This window comes from Dermacentor variabilis, chromosome 6 (genome assembly GCF_050947875.1).
Source record: "Dermacentor variabilis isolate Ectoservices chromosome 6, ASM5094787v1, whole genome shotgun sequence".
NCBI lineage: Eukaryota > Metazoa > Arthropoda > Arachnida > Ixodida > Ixodidae > Dermacentor > Dermacentor variabilis.
This window is the reverse complement of record NC_134573.1, coordinates 162,256,719-162,283,697: the sequence shown is the minus strand read 5'-3', so window position 1 is coordinate 162,283,697 and position 26,979 is coordinate 162,256,719. Positions and strand designations below refer to the sequence as shown.

At 45.3% G+C, this 26,979-nt stretch overlaps 1 protein-coding gene across 1 annotated transcript; it reads right to left on the bottom strand.

Moving 5' to 3' along the window:
* Window positions 1–262: 262 nt before the first annotated feature.
* Window positions 263–26,979, bottom strand: LOC142584429 (putative acyl-CoA synthetase YngI). Its single transcript, XM_075694581.1, has 16 exons — window positions 26,537–26,979; window positions 20,326–20,494; window positions 18,090–18,218; window positions 17,406–17,459; window positions 15,772–15,890; window positions 13,232–13,279; window positions 11,730–11,847; window positions 11,325–11,417; window positions 9,633–9,781; window positions 6,482–6,573; window positions 4,242–4,318; window positions 3,263–3,370; window positions 2,322–2,467; window positions 1,219–1,360; window positions 1,006–1,116; window positions 263–756 (listed from the first exon to the last, which is right to left on the bottom strand). Exons 1-16 carry the CDS (start codon window positions 26,632–26,634, stop codon window positions 637–639), a joined length of 1,773 nt encoding a protein of 590 aa, XP_075550696.1. The 5' UTR covers window positions 26,635–26,979; the 3' UTR covers window positions 263–636.

Here is a 26,979-nt window from a genome sequence, read left to right as displayed (position 1 = left end):
ACAATGCACATATCAATACGAGTAAATAATACGGTGTCACACGGTGCACTTTTGATCGCGATCAAGCCCGGTCCGGATCGAATTTCTCTGCCGCGATTGGTTACTTTGTGCAAGCTGCGCGAGGGAGCCAATCGCACTTGAGAATTTCGATCCGGATCGGGCATGATCGTGATCGAAAGTGTTCGTGTGAAACCGGTATAAAATTTAACTGTTCTTCAAAACATTTCTGTGAACTTTCTCCTATATAAAGTTTCTGTGAACTGTTTCGACTACCTATGATGGACGTTTACCTTTTGGGAATACTTATGTATACAACTACAACGATATCAACAGGTCTTAATACTTTCTTCTATAGACGATTTCCAGTACGAAGAAGCATTAATACTCTTTGTACTTCTAGTTCTGCAACACAGTGTATACACAAATTCATGCTACTCTTTCTGTAAGAACAGCTATCAATACGGCAAGGTTGGCATTTTAATCACACTTCTTTCTTAAAAGGATTTCCCTACATTGTACTTAGAACGTAGCGTTACTTTTTTTTCTAACACACTTTTCCGTGCGATGCAATTAGGCAATTGTTTTTCCACACGCAGTCAACAACAACAACAAAAAGATGCGATTAGCGTGAGACGTTCAGAGCTTTAACTTTTTCCGACTGTCTTCCTTCATCTTGAACTTCTGTATCTTGCCCGAAATAGTTTTCGGAAACGTGTCCACAAATAGAATGTACTTCGGGGTCTTGAAGTCACTTATCTGTAAAATAAGGACAGGAGAGTGTGCTCTGTAGTTGACAAGGGACGATAATGAAAAAAAAAAAAGTAGGAGTTAAAAAGTAGGCTGCATAAGTGTTTTTTCTCTCGCAGTGCTTTAAAATGAATGACGCGAACTAATAGAAAACAAGATGCAGAAAAGACAACCGACTCAGCTGTGCTATACAAAGAGGCCGCAGAACATGCGTGTACTAAAATAAAACAAAAATTTTCAATTTCTTCGATGCTATACCCTTCCTTCGCAGAACGTCTTGACATCTTTTTCTGTCAAGCTTTTTCCCTGCTTCAATTTGATCCAGGCGCAGATTTCCTCGCCAAGTCTCTTGTCCGGTACGCCAACAACCTGAGGGAAACGCAAACAAGCAAAAACGTTTTGCACAAACGAAATAAATATATTTTGGTACAGGCGTTTTGCGCGTCCATAAAACCCTTAAAACAATATCACCTGAACTTCTTCGATGTCCGGATGCGTGTAGAGGAACTCCTCTATCTCGAGCGGATAGACTTTCTCACCGCCACGGTATATGATGTCGTTGATGCGGCCACGGATGATCACGTGGCCGTCTTCAGTCATTATCGCTTGGTCCCTGCGCGGTTTAGATATTTTTCAGACAGACAGACAGACAGACAGACAGACAGACAGACAGACAGACAGACAGACAGACAGACAGACAGACAGACGGACGGACGGACGGACGGACGGACGGACGGACGGACGGACGGACGGACGGACGGACGGACGGACGGACGGACGGACGGACGGACGGACGGACGGACGGACGGACGGACAGACAGACAGACAGACAGACAGACAGACAGACAGACAGACAGACAGACAGACAGACAGACAGACAGACAGACAGACAGACAGACAGACAGACAGACAGACAGACAGACAGACAGACAGACAGACAGACAGACAGACAGACAGACAGACAGACAGACAGACAGACAGACAGACAGACAGACAGACAGACAGACAGACAGACAGACAGACAGACAGGTAAACGATTTTGTATTATTACTTTCGGCCACCTTGGCTTCTTAAATTTCACGGAAATCCTTATCCATGGGCGTTTTTGAACTCCCTCTTCATAGGAATGTGGCTGCCGTGGCTGGTAATACTAATTGACTCGTTCAAATGAGCATAACTAAAGCTTGTTTTCCACCGTATCGAACAGGCCAGTCTAATTTCGGCTAACACAGGCTACTGTGTAAGCCCTACCACTGAAAAGCAGCGAACATAATTATTGTCGACTTGGTCCTCGTGATTACTTCCAGAATCTTCCAATATGGCCGTTTGACCGAGGCCTTTCGTGGATGGCTGCATGAAAATAGCAACTTATATATATGCAATAGGTGTATATAGACTCAGCAAGCAGCCTAACGCTAGAAAAAGCTGCGTGGTTTGAAGTCGACCATTCTGCACAGCGTCCACCCTCCAATTCACATTATGTTGGACGAAGGACCAGCCAACTAAGATTCATTGGTCAAACTATGCTGGTGCATTCTTTAGCCGCCTATAGTTCATTTTGTCTTGAGGCTTACCCGGTGTGATACCACTTGTCGCGCACCGCCTCCATCGTCATGTCAGGCTGGTTGCAATACTCGATGAAGACGAGGTAACCGCGAGCACACAGCTCGCCACAGGAGCCCAAGGGAACGACGTTGTTATTGGTGTCCACCACCTTCACCTAGAAGCGCCACAAAAACGAATCTGTTTACGGGAAGCGAATGGCTCTCGCTTCCAAGGTGTCCGCCAGGGCAGCGTCACGTGGCGTCATTTATTTCGAAAGCGTAAAGTTTCGAAATCTACGATACCATTTTCGTCACTGCAAACTTCTAAACATCGTACTGCGGCAAACGTGAAGCACTTGTATGAATGGTACTATCATAGTTTCTGTTAGGCCCAATTAGGGCGGCATTCTGATCAACGACGGCAAGAATAATAATAATAATATTTGGGGTTTTACGTGCCAAAACCACTTTCTGATTATGAGGCACGCCGTAGTGGAGGACTCCGGAAATTTTGACCACCTGGGGTTCTTTAACGTGCACCTAAATCTAAGTACACGGGTGTTTTCGCATTTCGCCCCCATCGAAATGCGGCCGCCGTGAACGACGGCAAGAACTTTCTGGCCATTAAATATGTGGACATAATGAGTGATCTGCGAACACGTGCACAATAATTTCAGGCTATTCGCGTCTATATATTTCTGGTAAGAAAAAATCGAGCATCTAAATCAAAATTCTTTCCACTTACTCTGGGCCAGCTCTGGGCAAGTCGTGTCGCTTGTTACATCCCTCCGAGATAGAATTTCAGCCGTACATATCGCCTCGGTGTCACCTAGCCAGCCTAACAGTATAGAGAATGCTAACATCCCTCGAAACGCGAAGTTCGGTTTTGACAGGCGTGCTATGACCATTGTTTATCGCAGAAAAAGAACAGAAGGGCGTAACTGGCCACCAACACCAGTTCCGGGCATTACCTCGACGTGATCTAGCGGCTTTCCCACTGTGTGAATCCATTTTTCCAGTGGCTCGTCGGGAGTGGAAGCCGTAATGACTGGGCTGCATTCTGTCGAGCCATAACATACCTGCAGAGAAGTCGCCCACGAAGGGAGGCCCCGAGAGAGAGAGAGAGAGAAAGAGGGATAGATAGATAGATAGATAGATAGATAGATAGATAGATAGATAGATAGATAGATAGATAGATAGATAGATAGATAGATAGATAGATAGATAGATAGATAGATAGATAGATAGCACGCCGTTACAATTTGTTGCAAGAACTCTAAGCATGGGCTCTATTTAAGACATTTTACCATTTTCTTTGAGGCGTGACGTAGGCACGACGCGTACAAATGGCGCTGACGGTTCCGATTTGTTTTCGTAATGTGACGCAAGTTTGACGTTTCGCCTAAGAAACTAATGCAGGCACCGAACCTAAAGTTCTTGATAAAGCAAAATAGTTTGCCTTCCCAGTAAAAATAAAGCAGCTAGCTTTATTGCTTGCGAACAATAATGACAGCAATTACTGCGAGATATTATGAGACAGAAGTCAGATTCCCCTGATCTATCTCGCTCATTGCGAGTCAGAGGTACGCTGGAAAGGATGTAAAATGTTTAAGAGTGTACTTTCACTGTTTTTTTTTCCTCTTAACGGATCGACTTTGTTACACAACAGTAGTAATCATCATCAACTTTGTGTTAACTTCCTTTAATCGGTGCTTTGCCCTTGCTGCTTACTTGTCAGGGATGCTATATGTGACACTGCAAGACGCGTATCGTATTTCTGACGGGGAAGTACCGGGCGCACAGCGTTAAGGAAACGCCTTAATTGCGGAAGATTGATGATGACTATCACTGCTGGACAAGATTACGTCCTAAAGTGTGTACAGCATTTTTAAAGCTGGTATATAAATGCATCTCGCGACACTTTCAGCCACCTTCGGAACCCATACGTACGCAGAGCCCTTTGGTGTTCAGTCGCTCCATGGAATTCTTGATCACTTCGGGTGGACAGGGCGCACCGGCCATGATACCTGAAATACAGCCGGGCAGTACTATGGATGTCATACAGTTATCTATACAGGGTGTCCCACGTAACTTTAGCAAACTTTCTAAATATAGAAGTGCCACGTAGTTGAACAGAACTAAGGTAATGTCGTTTGCTGTCGCTTGGAGATACTCAGACTATTTCTTGAATTCTGCCTAATTATATAATTAGACGTAATTAAATAATCGACTTCTTAAATATTGTAATTAGATTAAAATTGTCAACGAGAAAATTGTAGAGCATCATGAAAAACTACCGCTACAGCTTGCTGTTGCTCAATACTTGCTGCATAAAAGTGTTTTTCCGAGCGTCAAGAAAGCCCGCAAATATGCGCAAAATTGCAGCGCGACTGGCTGCTCAAGGCATTTTTTGTGTATTCGCAGGCTTCTTTCAAGCTCGGAAAAGCACTTTTATGTAGCACATATCGAGCAACAGAAAACTGTATCAGGAGTTTTTCATGTTGCTCTACAATTTTCTTATTGACACTTTTCATGTTAGAATAGTTGAGAAGTTGATTAATTATTTAAGACTAATGATCTAATTAGGCGAAATGCAAAATATTATCTGAATATCTCCAAGCGACGGCAAACAATATTACCTTGATTCTGTCCAGCTATGTGGCATTTGCATATTTTTTTAAAGTTTGGCTGTAGAGTTACGTGGGGCACCCTGTATATCTGTAGACACTACACTCGAACACAAGCTTTCGACAGCGCTATAGCGTGTCAAAAAATGAGCGGACGCATGCGTATGCCAGTCACACATCCTTCCTTTTAATGAAAGCAAGTATCGTTATTGTGCTCATGACAACGTCCTGCATGCCTGTGTCATGCGACTGGCAATGTCTGTTTTGCAAGAGACAATTCCCACCTGACAAACATATGCTCGCATATTGTGAATCCAATAATAACCATCTGTCGATGTAGTCAGCACTGTGTTGTGCATGGCGCCTAGTATTATTTATACCCCGTTTTCTTTTTCTTTCTTGGTTTTAGTTCGAACAAAACTTTTAAAACTCCCAAGGAACAAATTGCGCAATTCGAGCTGCAGTTTTCATGTGGATTATACCCGAAGATACGGACATTATTAGCGCGAAAAATCGCAATGTCCAAGTGGATAAATAAAGATATCCACTTATTAACTTTTTAAAATTTTTCACTTGAGCGCACACGTTCGAATTGCGAAATCGAAGCTGAGCAGTGGTCAAGTTACGTCTGCTTAGCATAAATCCTAAGACTAGCATCACTTTCGGTATATCCGTTCCCGAAATCTTATAAAAAGACGCATTGGCGTCACATTTAAGATCATCCCGAACTGCTTGACACATGCTTTTGAGAAACTTGACTGGAATGACAATGTATCTTGTAGCACACTTCAAGGCCGGAGATGTCGAAAGTGTGACTAATCTTACGATTTATGCTAAACAAGCTTCACACCTGTTCGGTTTTTCTTAGTGAATCATTTAATTAGGTGCTTGGACAATGGACATTCAAATTTTGCATGCAGATTATTTCCACCTCCTCCATAAACGCGCCTGAAAATGCGCAAGAGCAGACAGACGGTAAAAAAAAGAAAGTTCTACCTTAAAAAAAAGGGGGGGGGGGGGAAATAAGTGTTTCTTTTTCCGGCGACTTATTGTAAGCAGCCACTAAATACAATAGGTAAAATCTTGCTTCAGTGGACAATTACGCAGCACAGTAGAATTTAAGTTGCGTTTGCATCAACATGAAAGAGTACCTTTAGCTGAAGTTCCATGCTAACATGTGCTAAATAGCGCTGGATGAAAACGCTCTTTGTAAGTATAGACGCCAACGCGTATAAAATATTTCTTGAATTTCCGGACACGAAATCGGTATCATGTAGGCGTCTTTCTGTGAGGTACCGAGGTTTTCTGGTAATATTGTTATGAGCTAGTTGTCTTGCGGATGCAGAAGAATATAGTGGACAAAAGAAGGAAGAGGTGAAGTCTATTGTCCGCCACCCCACTTTTAGCCTCCTTGTACATAGTGTAAATAAACCTCTTTTTCTGCACCCCGTAACAATGTGTAAAAAAAAAGCCTTTTCTACACGCCTGTGAAACGCAGGTTACCGTATTAACGGAGTCGAGTTACACTGATTATACTGTCATAATGCGTGACGCTTGTTTTACCTTTGCGCACAGATGAAACGTCGTAAGATGAATTATTGAGATGGTGTAACAAGTCGATGTACATGGTTGGCGTTCCATATATCGCAGTACACCTGCGTATTGTCCAGAGAGAGAATAAAGAAATAAATTTTTATTGCCCCTAAATTTCATAGTAAAATATACCTGAGATTTCCAAGCTCTCAATGCTAATTTTGGGGCAAAATCGGAAGGTGCTTCATATGTTTTTTTTTTTTTTTCACGGAAGGTTTTTAGGGTCTTTTGACTACGTGTGTTATAAGTTCGAAGTCGTTTTTTTCGTTTAAGGTATCAACGGTGACGGCTCTTACCACGTTGAAGGAATAGTTCTTATATATATACGGTGTCCCATCGCTAGGCAAACTGTTCAACGAAAAAAGAGATTTAAAAAGCCGGTGCAAGATACAATTTTATGAATCAAAGTGTTCGGTCGGCACACTTTTGACGATCAAGAGTCATAGGTTTCTTAATTGTGTCTTGCACCGTGTTCTTTTTACCTTTTTTTATGCGTAAGCACTTATATGCTTACCCAACGACTGATTTCAATTTAGCGCCCGCAGCAGCGAAACGAATTCACCTTCGCGCTGGCTCTCGCTTCAACGCGAACGAATCGGCGGGAACACCACGCGTCTCCAACGCTAGGTAAGCGGCGAGAACACAGCGCGCGAAGCTATCAGCAGTCGGCACTCTGTCGGCATCACGGATCGCCTTCAAGGCACGGTCCGCGTGGCGGTGCCACCGGGCGAATACGCCTGGTCACGGTTCATAAGGGTTCGACGCAGATGGATAAGGCGCTAAAGATCGATAACGATTATAATGATCGGAACGTCATCAGCATACCTGCCGCCGCCATCTGCAGTACTTTGCTTGCGTTATTAATGTCCCTTGTTGTGCCGTCCACACCAGTTCGTGTCGCTGCAGCGGTGTCGTTTGTACTCGTCGGATAAAGTTTCATAGCATTGATAATGGCAATGGGCTTGCGTAGAGCTGAGCAAGTGGCTCAATGCTTACGCAAACTTGGAAAACTTCCAACGGAGTTTCTGTCCAAATTTTTTTTTCGTTGAAAAGCTTGGATAACGTTAGCTGGACACACGGTATAGCCTCACATCAAAAAAAAAAAAAACAAAAAACAAAAGCAAAAGAAATCAGATACAAGCGCATATTTATTGCGCAGTTCTTTTTTTAGCGCTAACCTAATTTGGGACCATTAGCACAATAACTTAATCCACTATAACTACAGCTACTTCAAAATAAGGCAGCAACGTTAATTATACCGTGGTAATTTCGATATAGAAGGATGTTTGCTCTTCTTATAAATGGCAGGCACCATGCGTAGTAGCTAATGTGTGCCGAGCACTGTACCCATGGGGCATACCGCTCAAGCGCTGCGCACAGAATAATAATAATAATAATAATAATAATAATAATAATAATAATAATAATAATAATAATAATAATAATAATAATAATAATAATAATAATAATAATAATAATAATAATAATAATAATAATAATAATCCTGGCTACGCCCACTGCAGGGAAAAGGCCTCTCCCATACTTCTCCAACTACCCCGGTCATGTTATAATTGTGGCCATGTTGTCCCTGAAAGCTTCTTAATCTCATCCGCCCACCTAACTTTCTGCCGCCCCCTGCTACGCTTCCCTTCCCTTGGAATCCAGTCCGTAACCCTAAATGACCATCGGTTATCTTCCCTCCTCATTACACGTCCTGCCCATGCCCCCCCCCCCATCTCTTTTTCTTGATTTCAACTAAGATGTCATTAACTCGCGTTTGTTCCCTCACCCAAATAGCTCTTTTCTTATCACTTTACGTTACACCTATAATTCTTCTTTCCATAGCTCGTTGCGTCGTCCTCAATTTAAGTAGAACCCTTTTCGTAAGCCTCCAGGTTTCTACCTCGTAGGTGAGTAGTGGTAAGAGTGGTGGTAAGCTGTTATACACTTTTCTTTTGAGGCGTAATGACAACCTGCTGTTCATGATCTGAGAATGCCTGCCAAACGCACCCCAGCTCATTTTTATTCTTCTGCACCGTATACCATAGTGTCATACCCTCCCGACCTTTATAACCTTCACAACCACCCCATACTTAATAGTTACTGTATATGCTAACCTTTGGCAGCACACACTGTAACTATAATCACACGTGGCCTGAGAGGGTGGCGCCGCACTAAGATGTTAAGGTGCTGCCAAATGACAGACCGGCTTGAGCAGAACTGGTTATCGCCACTTGAAGGTTTGAAAAGCCTAAGCATTGTACTAAGTATGGACGGGTGGATATTATCAGCGTCCTCTTTGGGTTGTGGCACGGATGCCAACAAGCTCTGATTCTTCTTTTTTTTTTTTACCTCTCCTCTACGCTTATTATCGGTGTTTAAGACCGATGGTCCTTTTCAACAAATCATCAAACCTGATAAATGATTATTTTAAATTTAAATGTATTTCAATTGACTGAATGCGCTGAATTTTATATTTATTCCAATTCCAATTTATTCCAATTTGTACCTGCTAAAGGTAACAAACATTTTTTTTATCAATGCTCTGTTTGTCAACAACAAAATATATCCATATGTCTCCTTCACCTTTTTATTTTTTCGTCAGCCGCGCAAGCTGATATCTAGCTTCTTTCTTTTCTTTTTTCATTATTGTTGTATACTGTGAGAGTTAAACTGCATTTCTTCGGTATTCACAACGAGAATGTCAATCGTCGCCTGCCGCTGCCTGCTGTCAAGGGGAAGGAGACGTCGTTAAGCACTTTCGCTTTTTTCCCCACCTCCTCCATCTTAACGTATTGTTGGAGATAAATTATATTGTATTGTATTGTATTGTATTGTTTTCAACGCCTTCGGCCACCACTATACTATCTAGGCTACAGCTCATGTACAATGCCAACATCTCTCAATGCATGGCATGCGAGCCTCAAGCAGTGCCAAAACGATGTAGCTCTTCTATCACGAATTTCTTCTTTCGAAAGCTTCTGTGCGCAGCTATATATATATATATATATATATATATATATATATATATATATATATATATATATATATATATATATATATATATATATATATATATATACGTGACTGCGAGGTTAAAGACGAATTCGAGGCGCCACACCTGTGCTTTGCGATGGCCTCGAGGCCGGCGACCGCGCTGAATTCGGGCGACGGCATCACGACTGTGGAACCGAACACGGCCGCTGCCAGGGTGCCCATGACGCAGCCGAAGCAGTGGATCATTGGAACGTTCAGGCATATTATATCGTCCTTGAAACAAAAATTAACAAGGAGAGGAAATGCTTACGCATCGCATACACCAGAAACAGTACGACATACACTTTACGTTTGAAAACATATTTTGAAGCGTGGTATCTAGGAATGAACGAAGTCACTTACGAGGAAAACCACAATGTAGAGATACACACATAAGAGCAAATTCTGTCGCCCGTTAGCTTGCAGCAGAACGCTGCAAAAGAGGACTATACGGGCCACTCGATAAAAAACAAATCATGAAGAGAAACAACTTCACGAGTAGGTAAAACTGGGCTGGTTGGCGTACCTTCCCTGTGGGCAAATACACACGAACACGCGATCAAACATGTCGGAGTCCTTCTTCGTGTGGTTCAGCTTTTGTGACGGTGTTCGTGGACAGAAGCATCGCAGTTTGCTGGACCCGGGATTACCGCCTGCACCCGGCAAAGCAGCCTCGACCCCAACTCAGCTAATCAGGATGTAATGCAGATGTTTGCAGCTAACATCAATTTGAAGTCCAGGGAACAGAAACATAAAGACAAGGCGAGTTTTGCATATGCAAAGTCAAAGTTGATGTGGAATAAAAATTTCCCCATCCACACATTTCTTTGCAGCATGTTCTTTGTGGCACGTTCTTTGCAGCGCGCGAAGTTGAGCGACATGAATGGATAAAGTTATCCGTATCTGCGTGCGAGCGCGCGTGGCGTGGTCGTGCACTTGGAGGTGCCCCAGACTGATATGACAGTATAACCAACTGGCACAAAAGTTCGATAGAACACTTTATGCCGCTACAGGTGCCTTTACTATCATGAGGGCGACATGGCTCGAGTTCACGTCGGTACGAGCGTCATTAATTGTCAAGTTTTATGAAACTGTTCAACAAATACAATCACAAAAACATCTCGAAGAGCAGTTGGATTGCGAACATTGCCGCTTTTCTTCATATTGCTTGGATGAAGGTGATAATTTCCTTAAGTTAACACGCACAATGAAATTATCAATAAATTCTCATATTTCACACTTGTTGCGAAATAGCCGTGGTACAGGGACGTATTTTGTAGCCATCCATCAGTTTTGTTATTCTTTTCATAAGTGGCCGATCTCAAGTGGTAACGACGACAGCAGCGATAATGGTGTTGCCCAGCAAAGCGGTGATCCAGGGCGAAGGAAACAGAAATTGAAATAGATCGTCGCAGAATACGGCTCCATGGTCCGTATTTTTGTGACGCTCTATTTCATTTTCTATTCTACTTGCACTCGGTCATTGAGTCGCACAAATCCGCGCCCACATTATCACCATGATGAGCAGGGGGCTGTTGACACGATAAGAATAAAACAAGAGAAAAATGACCCTCACAACTATGCCCCAGGTGTCCAGAACGTCAGTTATATCATTACTACTTACGCAGCCACGGTTGTCCTGGATTGTCATCTAGAATTCGGCGACTGTTAATTGACTTTATATTACGGCATACGGTGGCTATTGAATGCCGGCCCTTGCGCCACTGAACACCACACATTCATTCATTGAATGTCATACATGTTTATTTGAACTTACCTGGTCAATCTTCGCCACGTGTCCGCAAGAGTTAGAGTTGTTAACAATACTGAAATGCGACAGCAAGGCACCTTTTGGCTTTCCCGTCGTGCCCTGGAAAAGAGTTTCAAGAAATCAGCTGGAACACAGTACATACGTTCTATAACTGAATTTTCCATATGCTCGATAACATATGTTCCATAACTGAACAGCAGATAATGGTCGCTACAGTGTTCAGCCGATTATTTACTCTTAGGTGGACGACAAAGAAAACGAAACGATTCGCACAAGATCAGCTCAAATGATAGATAAATTATTGGATCGTGAGATATTCCGGTAGGAACACTGACAAAGCCTGTAAATAAGGCTACTCAATGTTAACGTCGGTGCAGACATCGGCCTATTAAATATATATGGTTTACTCACGCAAGTGAACTGCACGTTGACGGGTGAGTCGAAGCGTATCTGCTGGGCTATCAACTCGACGGCGGCGTAATCCTTCGCGGTTGCTTGCGCCAGAAGGTCATCATATCTTATAGTGCCGCTGTAATAAGGAACACCGCAGATATTCCATAAACGCCTTCGTTGCTAGCTATTCGAGCGTAAGCAGAAAAGTAGCTTAGAAAAGTAACAAATATTGCGGCTATGTGAACAGGCAATGAAGCGAATTAACGTGTTTACTTAACGCGCTTATAGTGTTTTCCTGGTGTTGTGAAATTGAGCAATCCACACTATAATTGCTACGAACAGTTTCCACAGGTTTAATGTACATACTGTGTCACGATAGCAATAATAAGTGTGCACACCATATATATACGCAAAACAACTTTAAAGGATTGTTTACCTGGCCTTTTTTACTTTTTTTCCCGCGGTACCTAAAGGCTCAATATCTATATGCCCAAGCGACAAATACTAGCAAGCGTCAGATTTCCCTAAATAATTAACTATAATACTGATTTCTACGAACTAGTTTCGGTCTCGATCGGTACCCAGGAGGAAGGTGCGTCATGACGTCATGATACGCTGAGTCGCTCCGTTCCTCCGATTGGCTCCCTTACGCGAGCGCAACCAGAAGAAATGCGCGTATCACTTTAGTTCATTTTTTTTATGAGCAACGTCATCACATAGCCTTATAGGCGGTGTCTAAAGCATGGTGTCTAGGACGTGTTTAGGCTCCGCAATCACTTTTCGGCGCATGCAATTCGATTAAAGCGTGGTCTTCGAGATTTGCTTCTGTTGCCCAGATCGGGCAGTCGCTGGGGCGTAGATTCGGACACCACTTGTTGCTACACTACGCCAGCTCAGTGTTTGTTGTCTCATGACGTCACGATAACGTCGGTCAAGCCAGGTTGGGCATATAAAGACTAACGTTGCTACCAACTCGTTTTATAACTCCCGTGTACTTAGATTTAGGTGCACGTTAAAGCACCCCAGGGGGTCAAAATTTCCGGAGTCCCCTACTACGGCGTGCCTCATAATCAGAAAGTGGTTTTGGCACGTAAAACCCCATAATTTTCTTTTGTTTTATAACTATAAGTATTTCCTAATCTTGACATTCGCTATGCTTTTGCGTGCAAGAAGCGCGCGGTATAGAACCTCTTCAACCTTGAAAATATGTCATCGTACACGGACATGTTTATCTGTATATCCATGCTATGAACCGCGCTCCAAGGACGACAGACTGACAAAATAGCGGCCAACCGAAGGGAGCACGAAATGTGCGTTTCTTGGTACACCGTTTGTTTCTGTTACTTCGGACTCTCTGCTATTGCGTCCGTCCCTCAGCCTTCTTCTCAGTGAGGTTCACAGCATGTTATGCCTGTAACTAAACCAGACTCTTCTCTGTAAAGGTCTGCAGTTAGCGCCACAAAGACTCGCATGCCAGTGACGCGAAAAATGTAGGCTGTGAAATAACAAGCTAGGCTTACGGTTTTGCTTCGTCCCCGAGCAGGATAACATACTTCAAGAGCGGAAGTCTGAAAAAAAAGAAAAGGAAACCGCGAGACTTTGAAGTAAAACAAAGGACAATATAACCCACCCTCTCTCTTGAAAAGAAAAGAGAGTCGTATGCTCTGTAACCCACATGCCCAATAATCCCATATAAAATTATTATACAAGTTTTTATGCTGGTATCCCAGATAAAAACCCATATGTTCTCATTGGCGATTATTGGATATGGCAGTTATGAAGCATACGGTTTTCTTTTATCGGGAACTGATGAAGCAGCAGTCGGCGTGGCTCCGTCACAGAGGTACAGTATAGCTAAGTTATACAAGACATAGCCTTAAATTATTACCCTCCGATAGCAATGTGACAGCGAGACTTCTGAGGCGTCACTACAGTGACGGCAAACGGCAACCCAAAAGGGCAGCATGGGTCCGGCTGACTTGGCGTAATGGCCTCCAGTACAGTAACCCCAAGAAAAGTGGAATTGAGGAGAATAATTGAGCAGCTTGAATTGCTTTACTTTGTCGCAGTGAGCCCAGTCAAGTAAACCGGAGAAACGACACGTGAGAAAAGCGTTGACGGCAAAGTCAAAAAATAAAAAAGAAGAAAATCATTATTTCGCATGCGCTTAATTATTTATTATCGGGTGATACTTGTATGATTCCATGAAATAACCACCGTGAAACGAGCATGGTAGCGCGAAATAAGCAGCCTTAAACAAAGGACCACATTTGTTTCTTTTTTAATCACTGGTGGTTCTATCTGTTTACCATACCCTATTCGTATATTATAGATTTTAGATTATGCTGATCATCTTGTCTTCCTGAAGTTTAAGCAAGACTGTTTTCGTGAGATAATTGCAGCAATCTTTAATTGCTCGGCGAACAGCTGAGTCAATGCCTTCATATAACGCTTTCTTCTGTTGCGCATTATGACGCTTCTCTCTCGAGAATGAAAAAGAAGGGATCCAAAAGGGAGTCCCAATGGAACACACTAAACATTTAAACCGCTTTACGGGTGTATACAGGGTGCTTGGTGTGTCTCACTGCAGGTACCCTCAAGCTCGAAGAGACACTAAAGAGAAACATAATTTGAGCTGTATTGGTAAATCGTCCTTCTACAACAAATAAACAAATAGATAAATAAAAAGCAAGTCTAAGCACGAGAAGACGCGTCGTAAGCCAGCAAAGTCACAAAATCTAATGACAGGTGGCGACTCCACCTTGAATTTCCTGCACTAGTTTGCCGTGACGTCATGAATTTTGACGACGCCTGCTCGGGCCTAGATAACTTTTCATCGCTAAAGTTGTGACTGCAATGTATTATAAAAACAACCAAAGAATGAACTTGGCGAGTTTGAAGGAAATTTATTTAGGCCCCCAATGGCTCAAATACGAAAAAAATACTTTGAAGTCTGTGACGTCCTACTAACGCGCCGGCTCTAGAGCTTTGGTGCGAGAAGAGAAAAAAACAACAGAAACTTTGACTTTAGTTTTCTGTTAGGATAAGCAACCTATTACCGTGATATTAATGAAAATAAAATTTATATCGAATAGTTTATCACTCTCAACTGATTTAAGTGTTTCTTTTTAGTGTCCCCTTAAGGGGGGCGAGATGGAATCGTTGAATAAGGGGACTAATTAGGTTTTCTTTTTTTTTAGCAACTTTTGGTGGCAAGTAACGATTACAATAGCCGCGACAAATGGCAAGTGCGACAAATGGCAACTTTCCTGTCAGATATCTCGATGGACTTCAGATGGTCAAAATTAATACACTGTTTTCAGCTACAACTTCCCTAGTCGCATGTGTAGCCTGAACTTGTTGTCATGTACAAGAAAAGTTTTTTTTTACAGCCTTAAGGGTAAGAGTGTTAGGCATGAAATAAACGAACACCCTAAACGTGTAATTTTTTGAGTGGGTACTTGCAATGCCTATCTCCCCACCTGTGGCGCACGCAGAGGACTCAATACTGAAGGAAAATTTCATTTCGATAGGCGCCAGCGTGTAAAAAGAAAAATTACAGTCACGCGGCTGTCACGTGACTGTCACGTGATTGTCACAACAAAACAAATCCACGTGTAGTCGTCTCATATGGCCAACGAAACACCGCAAGGCGATAAAAGACCAACTGATTATCCGGTTATGAACATCTTGCAAAGGTAACTTCTTTCTCAGTCATCGCAATGGATGTATGGCTGACGCGTTGGTTCTTGTCACGTGACTGCAATTTTCCTTTTTAAACGCTGGCGCCTGTGCCGAAATGAAGCTTCCATTTAGAATAGAAATTTCCATTTAACTAAGGACACCGCGTCCTTGTCGTTATTTCTCTGCTTGTGTCCTCGTCCCCTTTGCGCCTTAGTTACAACGAACTCATTCCGACTTGCCCAATTTGCAGTAATTCTGCCCGCAATAATGTGTACCAGGAAGTAGGACAGCCGCTTTCTCTACTGTTGACGGACACTTCCCGAAGGCCTTTGACGCGTAGGTGAAAAAAATGTGCCGCACCACCACGCATGTGTACCTCTCACACTTGAGTTCACCCGGGTTACAGCGCTCGAGCTCGGGAGCTATCTGCAGCAGCATGGAATAGTAGTCCTGGCAGGCAAACTTCTCCGACAGGATGAGGGCCTCGCAGTTGACCTGCGTTACGCTTTAGTTAGTTCACCCTAAGCTTGCGCTCAATCTAGCTTTGCCCAACTTGAGCAGCCAAGCAGAACAAAGAACGAGAGTTTTTTATGACGAACCGTTAAGCGCGTTACCACCACGAGCAAGTTTTGACCTTCTTTCAAGATTGAAAGGGGCACTGATATTAGCATCCGAAAAGGCGGAGCTGATCAGCAGATAGGCTGGACGTGAAGTTCCCATGAGAGTAAGTGTACTGCAAGAAATACCACTCGGCGCATATGCATACGTTTATAGAGTTTCCTACAATATACTAGATGGGACTCTGGCGCTGCAATCGTTGAGTCACCATGGGAATGATAGGAAGTACATGGATTTGTCTGATCTTCATGTTTGTAGATTCAGACGTTTTTTGTTGAATCATTTGTTACACTTTCTATGCATTCATTGTCATACATTTCCAGAGCAATCTAAACTTTTCCCCCCAAGTGCAAAAGACGCTGCGAACGCGCACAATCGCTAAATCCATAGGGTCAGCTTGTCGAGGTGGCAAAATCGAAACGAGCCAAGCGTCTCAAGGCACTGGCTTGCCCGCGATAAATACATAAGCGACATATTTATTCACATTCATATGTCGCTTGTTGATGTATGCGTCCGTGGCGTAATGGTTTCAATATCGTTCGTCTGTGCCAAAGGTCCTGTGTTCGAATCCTGCTGTCGGTCAGCTTTAATAATGCTTAGTTAATCATTTATTACGCAGTACATTGTTGAAAATGACGAGTTTATAAAGTCACGAAACCTCTTGAAGCCAAAAGGACGAAGTTTAGGCAAATCCATGTACTGCCCATAATTCCGATGCTGGCTCAACCACTCTCATTGCAGCTCCCGTGGATACTAGCTCCAGATTTCCTCATAGTAATTATTGTATGAAACTCTATGCACACGTTAGACTCTAGTCACTCACCACGAGGAATCGTTCCTTCAAAAATGTATACGCTGTTTCCTCTAATATTTCTAAGTGCTCCGAGTGCTTAGGCGCGCCCCTGCCTAATTGAGCGCGCACCACCTCTTAGCGACACGGGCACTTTACACTCCGTCCTTATTCGAATGCCAGCCTCAGCCGTCATCAGAATCCTCACAAAAGTTAAAAATAAAGATTGGTCGTATTTATATTGACTTTCTGTTGCCTTCTCTGGACTTCCTATTGAAATACCATACCGAATCTCGCGTAATTTCTTTAAGGGATTCGCAACGGTTAAACGAGCAAATATTCTATCGGCCACGACACTTCGCTGATGTATGTGTCAATATCGCCTCAGTATTTATTAATATTTCTTTTACGTTCTCTGCTCAAGGTCGTCCAGTATGATTGCAATGCTGGCTAACCTGCGAATTTGTAAGACAAGGACGCGCTGCGCAACATGTTGAATAGTACAGCCGGGTGCGGTGCGTATGCATCGATCGCCAAACGTAACGTGCAGTCATAACATTTATCCAAAGAGCGACGCCTGGTAGGGCACGAAAGAAACTCACGAGTCCCAAGCAGTACTCCAACTCCGGCACTTGATACGCTGTATTAACGTTTACCTGCACAAAGCAGCACGACAAGGTGAACCACGACAAAACGTTGCGGCGAGACTTTTCACGTATACATAGCGCTCGGATTGTATCTCGATTCAGCACGAGGCTTAGCACATCTGTCTGCGAATAAGCTCTTCCTTGGACGCTAGACTTTTTTACTCGTTATTGACGAAGCCCAGTTTATGCCCATGATAGTTGAACACCTCATGGTTCTAGTTAAATACAGCCAATCCTGGGTTCTCTTGGTGGTAACAAAATTGGGCGATGAATACGGCTTGAGCAGCAACAGCAATGAGGGCAAAAACACCTGCCCGTGCCTTTGAGACAATGACCTCCCTGTTCGGACCAACACAGTTTTGTTCAAAGCCTGCGAGCTTCTTAGCCTTTCGTCTTCTTGATTTCGTTTCAATGCAGGATTTACGCTTCGGGCGACATTCTGTAATTCACAAACGACCTATACGATGTTTGTTCTTGACGTTGACGTGGCTTTCGTAATTCAATACAATGTCTAAAGAACGCCAAAGTGAGCATTAATAAAAATAGGGAAAACATCAGCGTTGCATAATCTGCACTGAGCACAGAGACGTTCTTGCATCAATTTTACTTGCTGTTACTAAACGCTGTTGCGAAACTCACAAGGACGAGCCCAGCCTTGGCTGATGCAAACTGCACGACCGGCCACTCGTAGATGTTGGACGACACAATGCCAATCGTGGCGCCCAGCCGCAGGCGGAGGGATGCCAGGGCGGCTGCCAAGTCGTCGACCTAAAAAAGAAAGCGAAACCGGCGTTGTTTCTTTTCCCCACATTTTCCTAATGCGGAAGCTTTTTATTTATTTATTTATTTATTTATTTATTTATTTATTTATTGTTTGCCTGGTAACTCTAGCAGGCTTCATCTCCACACACGCACCCGCCGTGGTTGCTTAGTGGCTATGGTGTTGGGCTGCTGAGCACGAGGTCGCGGGATCGAATCTCGGCCACGGCGGCCGCATTTCGATGGGGGCGAAATGCGAAAACGCCCATGTACTTAGATTTAGGTGCACGTTAAAGAACCCCAGGTGGTCGAAATTTCCGGAGTCCTCCACTACGGCGTGCCTCATAATCAGAAAGTGGTTTTGGCGCGTTAAACCCCATAATTTCATCTCAGCACATTTTGCGGTACTGACGTCATCGATGGCGCACATAAGTGAAAACGATTTAAAGAAACACTGACTCTACAACTTTTCCCAACCGCACACTAATAGATGGCGTCTAAATCCACGCCCCAGTGACAGCTCCCTCCTAATGACAGACGCCAATCTCGAAGGCTATGTTCTTGCGGGCTGCAAGTGCCAGAAGTGTTTGCATAAGTCGGAAACATGCGATAAAAGTAAAACTATATAGGGTTTTACGTGCCAGAAACACGATCTGATTATGAGGCACGCCGTAGCGGGGGACTCCGGAATAACTTGGACCACCAGGAGATCTTTAAAGGGCACCTAAATCTAAGTACACAGCGTGTTTTCGCCTCCAACGAAACATGGCCGCCTGGTCGAGCTTTGATCCCGCGACCTCGAGCTTAGCAGCCCAACACCATAGCCACTTAGCAACCACGGGAGGTAAGTAAACATGCGATAGCCGCCACTTTTTAGTCGTCACCTGTTTGCTATCTTGCGGCGCACTGCGGCTAAGCAAAATTTTGCCAACCGTGAATATCGTGTTTCCAATGACAATTCGGATTTCTCTCTTATGTCGTTTGGCTATGGTGGTGCGTACTGACTGCACCATGTCCTAAGTTGGATTTGCTTCCTCCTTTGCGATAATTACACGTACGACAGTACACGCATATTGGGCTGTCATCTCACTGCCTAAATTTCAATTGAGGAAATTTACTCAGGAGAGAGACTTTATTGATAGGAAAGACAGGGAGGTCGACCTGAGCTAGTGTGCTCTAGTCTTCTACTCTTAACTGGGGAAGAAAGAAGGGGAGTGAAAGTGCTGCGATGGATGATGATAATAAGTGGAGAGTTCTTATATACGTAAGACAGCGGCCTTACTAGAGCCGCTCATCTAGTTTCGTGTCATGCAGAAACTTCAACAGCGCTTTATTTAGTCAACGTTTTCAGCATGTCCGATTGACGAACCCAAGGGTGACGGAGAGGCTACCCCCCACCGTGACATCAACACTCACCCACTATATACCTGTTACCGTTCTGTACTTGCGTTTATGTCGATTATTGATGATTGTTACAGATGACGATTCTTGTTTGGGGCGAGATAAGCCCCAAAGGGTGCATGCTCACAGTGTATTATTAAATAGTCCGCGGGACTCCGATACAAAGAAAAAGGAGTTCGCGATCACGTGGTTGCTTGCTTCCTTGCTTGTTTGCAATGGGCATTTATGCCAGTGCGCTGAGATAAACTAAAGCAAAGAATCGATCTGCTCACGCTAACGTGTAGTTCTTTTGCAATTTGCAGATATGGTCTTCAAGGATTCTTTGACCGGAGGCCAAAACGAATCTTCGTCGAGGCAAGAGCCAGCACGAATGTACGCACGAACAAAGCAAAAACAAGATTCAGCTCGGAAACAAAGAAATCAAGCGCATGAGGTACAAGTCAGATAAGTCAAATAAGAGTTTAAAAATTGCGACGGTTGATTAGCAAACCTTGAATAGTTTAACCCCGCAACGCAGCCACAACATCTATAACTGTTACGAATTCAAATCATGTTCGAACTTTTGTTCCCAGGATCTTATTCCGTGATTCAAATCACGCGAGTAGTGACGTCGGTTCCGCTGCAGATGACTGCCATAAAGTCGCGGTATGAACCAAGACATGAAGCACATATACTATACGCGGTAAAAAAAGATTCTGCAGACATGTTCAGTTACGTCGAGCTTGTACTGCACGTAGGTCTTGCTGATTTCTTGGTGGCAAGATATGATTGCCAGGTTGTCACCCATAGTGTCGGCGGCTCTGTCGATCACCTCGCCAACTGTTAGCGGCAGCAGCGGGACGTCGCCCGGAGCATGGTAGTAGCTGAGGCGGGAAGTCTTTCGCCTGCAAAATAATGGTGAAAATTTTTTAGAGCCCAGCTCTTAGGCGCCCGTTCCTGCAGCGAGCGTCAGAGTCTCGTAACGAGCGAACAAGCACAGCGAAGGATGAAAGAGCGAACGCGGGGCGAAGCGGGGGATGAAAAACGGCGATAGCGAAGAGAACGCGAAGAGGAAAGCGGAGGAGGAGGGTATGGCGAAAGCGCGAGAAGAAGAGCGTAGTGCCGCGCAAGACGGCCTCTGCGGCGACGATGGCTAAGAGATGGCGCTAGAGTAGCGCGCGTCACCTGTTCACCGATGCTGCCACCGATGCCGTATATGAATGCAAAGCGCTGCGTGAGCGCAGATCTGTCTGCGGCTGCTGCTGCCAATGGCGCCCACGCGTCATCCGTGCGCTGCCTCTCGCGATCTCAAGGTTCGCGAGGCAGTCGCGCCGCACTGTGCTCCGTTTGCAACGTGCCGCAGGAGACGGATTGTCCGCGCCATCAATTATATCGCGAAATGAAAACGCGTGTAGAGCTGCGCTCAAATTTCGCGTTAGGTAGTGTCGTCGGTGAATTTTGTAATCGCCGGCGTTCACCGCCAAGCTGGCCACCAATTTCCTTAACTAGGCGAAGGAATTTTCTCGGCGCTGAGTACATTACAAAAAATGTTTGGTACACCACAGACTTATACTTCGCTTCAGACATCATGTGCCACGCCGTGGGGGCTAGAGAGATTTTTGCAGTGGCTGCGTTCGCACCTAGAAATAGTTCGGTGTTTTGCCAGCGCAATTGTTTATGGCTAGGCTTCCGTGCATTTTTGTTCTGTGCCAAAAAGAACAACTATCGTCATCAGCAATGACTGATACACCCCTTACCAAGCAAAAAAGTCTCACCCCTCTCGATACGCATAGGCTATATATATATATATATATATATATATATATATATATATATATATATATAGTCGTCCGCGCGATGTGTAGAAAGGTGTGTGCGCGCCCTTCGGCACGACGAACTCTGATCAAGACAATACATATGTTTGTACCTTCAAAATTCTGTGCCACCTGAATGCCGCGTGCTAAACAGCTTCGCTAGTCATCCACCTTCATAGAGTGGAATGTTTCATGATATGTTTACGGCAATTGTGCTAAACTGTTCTTAATATAGGCTCATTACCGAATGAAAAAAGTTTTAATCCTTCGAAACAAATAAACTGGGGTATACGCTATTAAAATTGTGTTCTAAATCAATTTGCTTTTTGTTGTTTTTTCTGTGCGGATTCTTTATTTGCAACCCATCGCGGGGAGCTTCACACGCGTTGCAACAGAACTGCTTGTTGGCCTAGTTGGTGCTTGCTTAAAGACATGTTTCTTGCCGCAAGTTAAAACACGCACAAAAGGAAGACACATAAAAACTACACCCGCACACGCATGTTGGCGTTGTTTTCATGTGTCTTCCTTTTGTGTGGGTTTTAACTTTCGGCCAAAAACATTTCTTCACACGCGTATTTGCGCGAGCAAACGCCGTTGGCGCGCCGCGAAGCATGAATGAAGCGCGCAGCGAAGCACTGACGGAACGCGCGGAGTGACGCATTTTAACGCGATAGCGTTAAGGAGCTCGTGTCGCAGAAAAGCCGGTGTCGTCGGCGTCGGTGTCGGCGTCCGCGGCGTTGGCCGTGAGCGATAAATCACGACAGGCACTTCATAAATAAAAAGCAACTTTCCAAGATGGGCTGGGTGGGAATCGAACCAGGGTCTCCGGAGTGTGAGACGGAGACGTTACCACTGAGCCACCAGCTCTTTTTTTTTTCTTTATTACTGAGCCACGAGCTCGATGCTTCAAAGCGGTACAAAAGCGCCTCTAGTGAACGCGGTGTTGCCTTAGAAACGAGCTGTTTCTCAGGCTCAGGCGTGCGTCGCTTGCTCAGGCACACATTTCGTTGTCGCGCCGAACGCTGCGTTGCTCGACGCTCACTGTGTCCGATGCGGGGCGCGTAGTCGCTGCGCCGTAGCCCAATGTCTTACACCCCTTGGCGGGTCTACGGGAACGCTGTCGCGTTCCACTCTTGAAGGCGAAGCTTAAGCGTCCTCCAATTTTTTCGTGATCGATCTTGCGAAGCTTCTACAGCGCTGCACTTCTTAAGATGTCTGAAAGGATAACGCGTGTGGCAGGTGACACGTGATGCCGGTGAGCTAACCGGTACGCTATAGTGCCGGCTACTTTCAGGCAGGTGAAACAGTGTTCGCTTCGGCCATGACTATCGTATCGTAGTACGAGCAGATACGTATCTCGTGCGACATTGCAACAATTCCTGTAATTACAAGAAAGCCATGTGAATAAGGAACCGTAGACTTCTTGAATCCCCTTTTGGCACAAACGAAGTTCTGGCCAATTTCTTCAGTAATAACTCGTGATCACAGTATCCTTGTCATTCACTGAAGCAATAACTAGGCCCTCACTTTTTTCTGGCTCAAAAGTGCAAGAAACATCGCGCACAGTAAGAAAGATTGAAATAACATTAGGCCGTGTGGGACCTACGTGACCTAATTTAGTGTCTATATATCCCGAATGCAGAGGCAATGTGACCCTAGATCTGACCTGCATTGGCACTGTTTTCTACATATGCTGTTAAGCGCGCTTCCGACAGAGTCTGATGCCGAAGTGTTAAGGCGCTCAAGACAGCGACACGACGTCTCTGCTATTCAACGCTTTTTTTTTTCACCGGCGTTTTCTCGCGTTGCGTCTTTCGGCGTCGTCGCATGAACGTCGCCAGTGAGAGCGTCGGGCCACACGAGCGGCACGCGGATCAACGCCGATTGGTCTGCGATCATCGAGCCGCTTCCGGCGGCGGCGGAGAGATCTGGCGACGTCGGGTGACGCCGGGTCACGAGACGCTAGAAAACGCCGGAAAACGCTGAACGTGACGGCCTCTAGCGGTATTATTTGACGACTGTCTGGCGCTCGCGGAGGCATTCGGAGTCAGCGTCTGTGTTGTCATTCTCGTTCTCCTTGTGTCTCTGTTTCCTGCGTCTAGCGTTTCAAACCGTTGTTTCGTTGCGGCATGTGTCTCAGCGCCATGCTTACAGAAAATACAGGAAGCGTGGTGGGGAGACCATTTATAACAAACCTTCGGCTATCTCACGTACGCTATATGACTTGCAGCATGCACTGTTCGCACATGCAAGAGTCAGTTTTCTTAAAACAATTACGCAGCCAAGGTATAAGCTTAGAATAAATAGATTTTGTTTCAATTTTTCAATAGCAAGCCTCGCGCCAAGCGGCCTATCGCAGCTGCATGCAGTTTGCCTTCCCGAAATCAAAACGTTCCTCTACCCTGACGTGTACCGCTGGATCAAACTTTCTGCATCGTTGAAGCCGTAGCAGCATCTGTCGTCAGTGCGAAACACAGGCACATCTAAGCATTTGACCTTAATGCTGACAAGGAAACCAGATTCATGCTGGACTGAGAGAAGTATTATCATATATGGTAAACATAACGTATAGTACTTGTTACTTCCTTTCGCCATGGAGTTGACACGTATAAATTTAAGCCGCACGATACGCGCAGTGTGATGCGGCCGCAGCTCATACCCAACGTATGCTATGCGGTGACTATTGGCCTCGAGCTCCACCACTGGAAAAGCTGGCGCCACCGTCGGCGTGACGTCCTAGGAGGGATCACGTGGGCATAGCGGCCGCGTCGGCTGCTTCGGGCGCGCCGAAGCGAGCTGAAAACGAGAGTTTAAATTCCCTCGTACGCTGCGGTCCTCATTTAGTGGCGAGATTTTCCCGCTTCGAGTGTCTCCTTTACAACGCTTGAAAGCACTACAATAGGTAGTGGCTGCCTTTGAAGGCGCACAACATGGTAGGCTACTGCTCGGTGCCGCAATGCCGGACGCACGCGACGGAGCACGGTGTCAGCCTTATTCACACGTAGCCGCAGGACAAGAAGCTGTGTGAAGCTTGGCTCGCGAAACATAATACCGGCAAACAGTCATCGGCGACAACTCGGGTATGCAGCAAGCACAGACGCGAGGAAGATTTCTGCTACGGCGCCCGGTCTGCGATGTTCTGAAAACGCGCACTGAGACGCTCGCCCGAGTCCGCTGCCCGACTAATGTCATGACGGTTTGGTCTATGAACTTGTCGATGCTATAGATACTGGCAAGTTCAGTGGAGTGGAAAGGCAGCGGTAAGAAGCACATTTAAAAAAAGCATGGCATATGGTCATGTTTGTGTTATGAATTAATGCACTGGATTACAAAAAAGGAGCAGCGGGGAATTGCACGCTGAGAACACCGATAAACATACAGTGCGACGCAACTCGAGAAATAGTATTGAAAGGTCAAAGAATTTAGTAGAAAAAAAGATTCAATCGTCGCGACGGCACATCACAGTCCCCGTAGGCGTTGAAGTCTCTACAACGAAATTATTTTTGAACAGCTCTGATAGCGCCCACGCAACAATGGTTGCTTGTATACTGTCAAATGCTCATATTCTGCGGCCAAAAGCTCATGGCACGGTGCGAAAACGCGCGCGCGGGGAAAGCGAAACAGTGCGCGGACAAGCATGCAGACGCGCAGTCGGTCGCTGCGAATCTGCGCGATCGCTGCATTGAGGCTTCATTCTATTACGCTCCATTTAGTTACACAAACACTATAAGAACATATTTCAGATGGTTGTTCTCAGCATTTACCTACCTTTCACGTAAGAAGCCGGTTCGGGAGACTCCATCGCGGCGACTGCGCGCAGTGGCGTTCACTGTACGTATTCGGTAAAGAGATAGCGTCTGTAAACGATTGTTTGCTTTCAGTTTGCCCAACATTATTATTTAGACATTAAGAAACTTCTCTCGTTTCGAAAGTACTTACAGAAATGTCCGGGAGAGCTCGCGCGTGGTGTTTTCAGTGAGCGCTGACAGCAAAACCTATGAGGAGCGCGCCACGTGATCCCTCATACTACGCCAGCGAGGCGCTTCCGATAGATGGCGACTCCGTAACTCCTCGCCGCCAATAGCACGCGCGCGCCATCACGCGTCGTTATGTAGACGCGCCGGTCCCACTGCGCAGAAAGTACGTCGAGCGCGCACGTTTCGTAAGTTTGTTTGATGCATTATCGTCATCGGATTCTCACGACAGAAATCAACAGAAAGTGCGTTGACAGAGTGCAACGAAAGTGGACGCTGTCCAAGAAACGGCAACCACATGGAACGCATTTCCGACGCTCTTCCCGAGTGGTGTCGCGCGGCGTCAGCGCGGCCATATTGAGTTGAGAATTGACCACGCTGTTATCCAGGCAAAAGGAAGTTGATGACGACTGGTAAGCTTAGGGCGTAAAAATGGACTCAGAGACATGAGGTGACGTCGCGCCTTAAGTAAGCCGGAAACCAGTTCCACGCATGGAGTTGGTGCTCTAAAGTTGCAGCGTGCATTGAAGTGGCGGCGTTGATGAGCCGCTGTTTGTGTGTGGTGCGAGCCGATATTAGAGAATTACGTGTTCGAGACGTTCAACGCCTACACTCCGCGAGACTATATGCGTTGACCCAATGGCGGATGTAGACGTGGATGCGGAGATGATCTGCTCTCCAAACACCGAAACTGCTGCCCCTGTCTCGGTCCACGGCATCAACAAATTTACTATAAAAGAATAAGCAGACCTTGCACCAAATATGTTTACAATCAAGTCGAAGCCACTCGCTCCTCACTCGTACATAATTTACATTGGTTGTTAGTTTCACCATTACACTGCAATGTTCTCGTACTTGTGTTTGAATCTGAAGAAAGCTCAAATTTCGGCGGTCGTCAAAGCGAAGAGGCAATAATTGTGCATATGAAAACCGCACCACATCCGCGGGCACCGGTGCAAATAGTTAGCGACATTATGCAGTGCTAAGGCACAGTTACAAAGAAGAGACACAAAACACGTCACGGGCGTTTCTTCTTCCTAACATGTGCCTTGGCGCTACATCATGTCGGCGAGCAAGCACCAACTAGCCCAACAAGTACTTCTACAGTGGTAATACGCCACGACAGAAGGCGACGCTGAAGATAAACGAATACTCCCACCGTGCGACGGGGAGAGCTTTTGCTCGCCTCTTCAGCATAGGCCGGGTCAGGGCTGGCGATAGCGTCTGCGCAGCCCGCCGACAGCACCACTGAAGCATCGTAGCGCTGCAACGCTGCCTTCGATGGAGCCGGCGACGATGGCACAAGTGGAGCGAATGGCTCAAAGGTGAGGGCCTCTCTGACTCGCGTGCAAGACTGCACGCGAAGCCCCGCTGTGCCAAGGGCAACGAACGTATGTATTTTCCCGGCACTTAACCTCTGCGGCGACTGGCTCATAAAGCGGGCCAACTGCTTTTGGTGGGCCTCAAATACGGCACGTACCCACTACGGAGCACGCGTGAAAAATCGGACGATTATATAAATCAATGTAGCACTGATGCTAGAAAGCAAACAAATAAATAAAATTCGAAATAGAATCTAGGAAAAGTAATAATGCACAACTG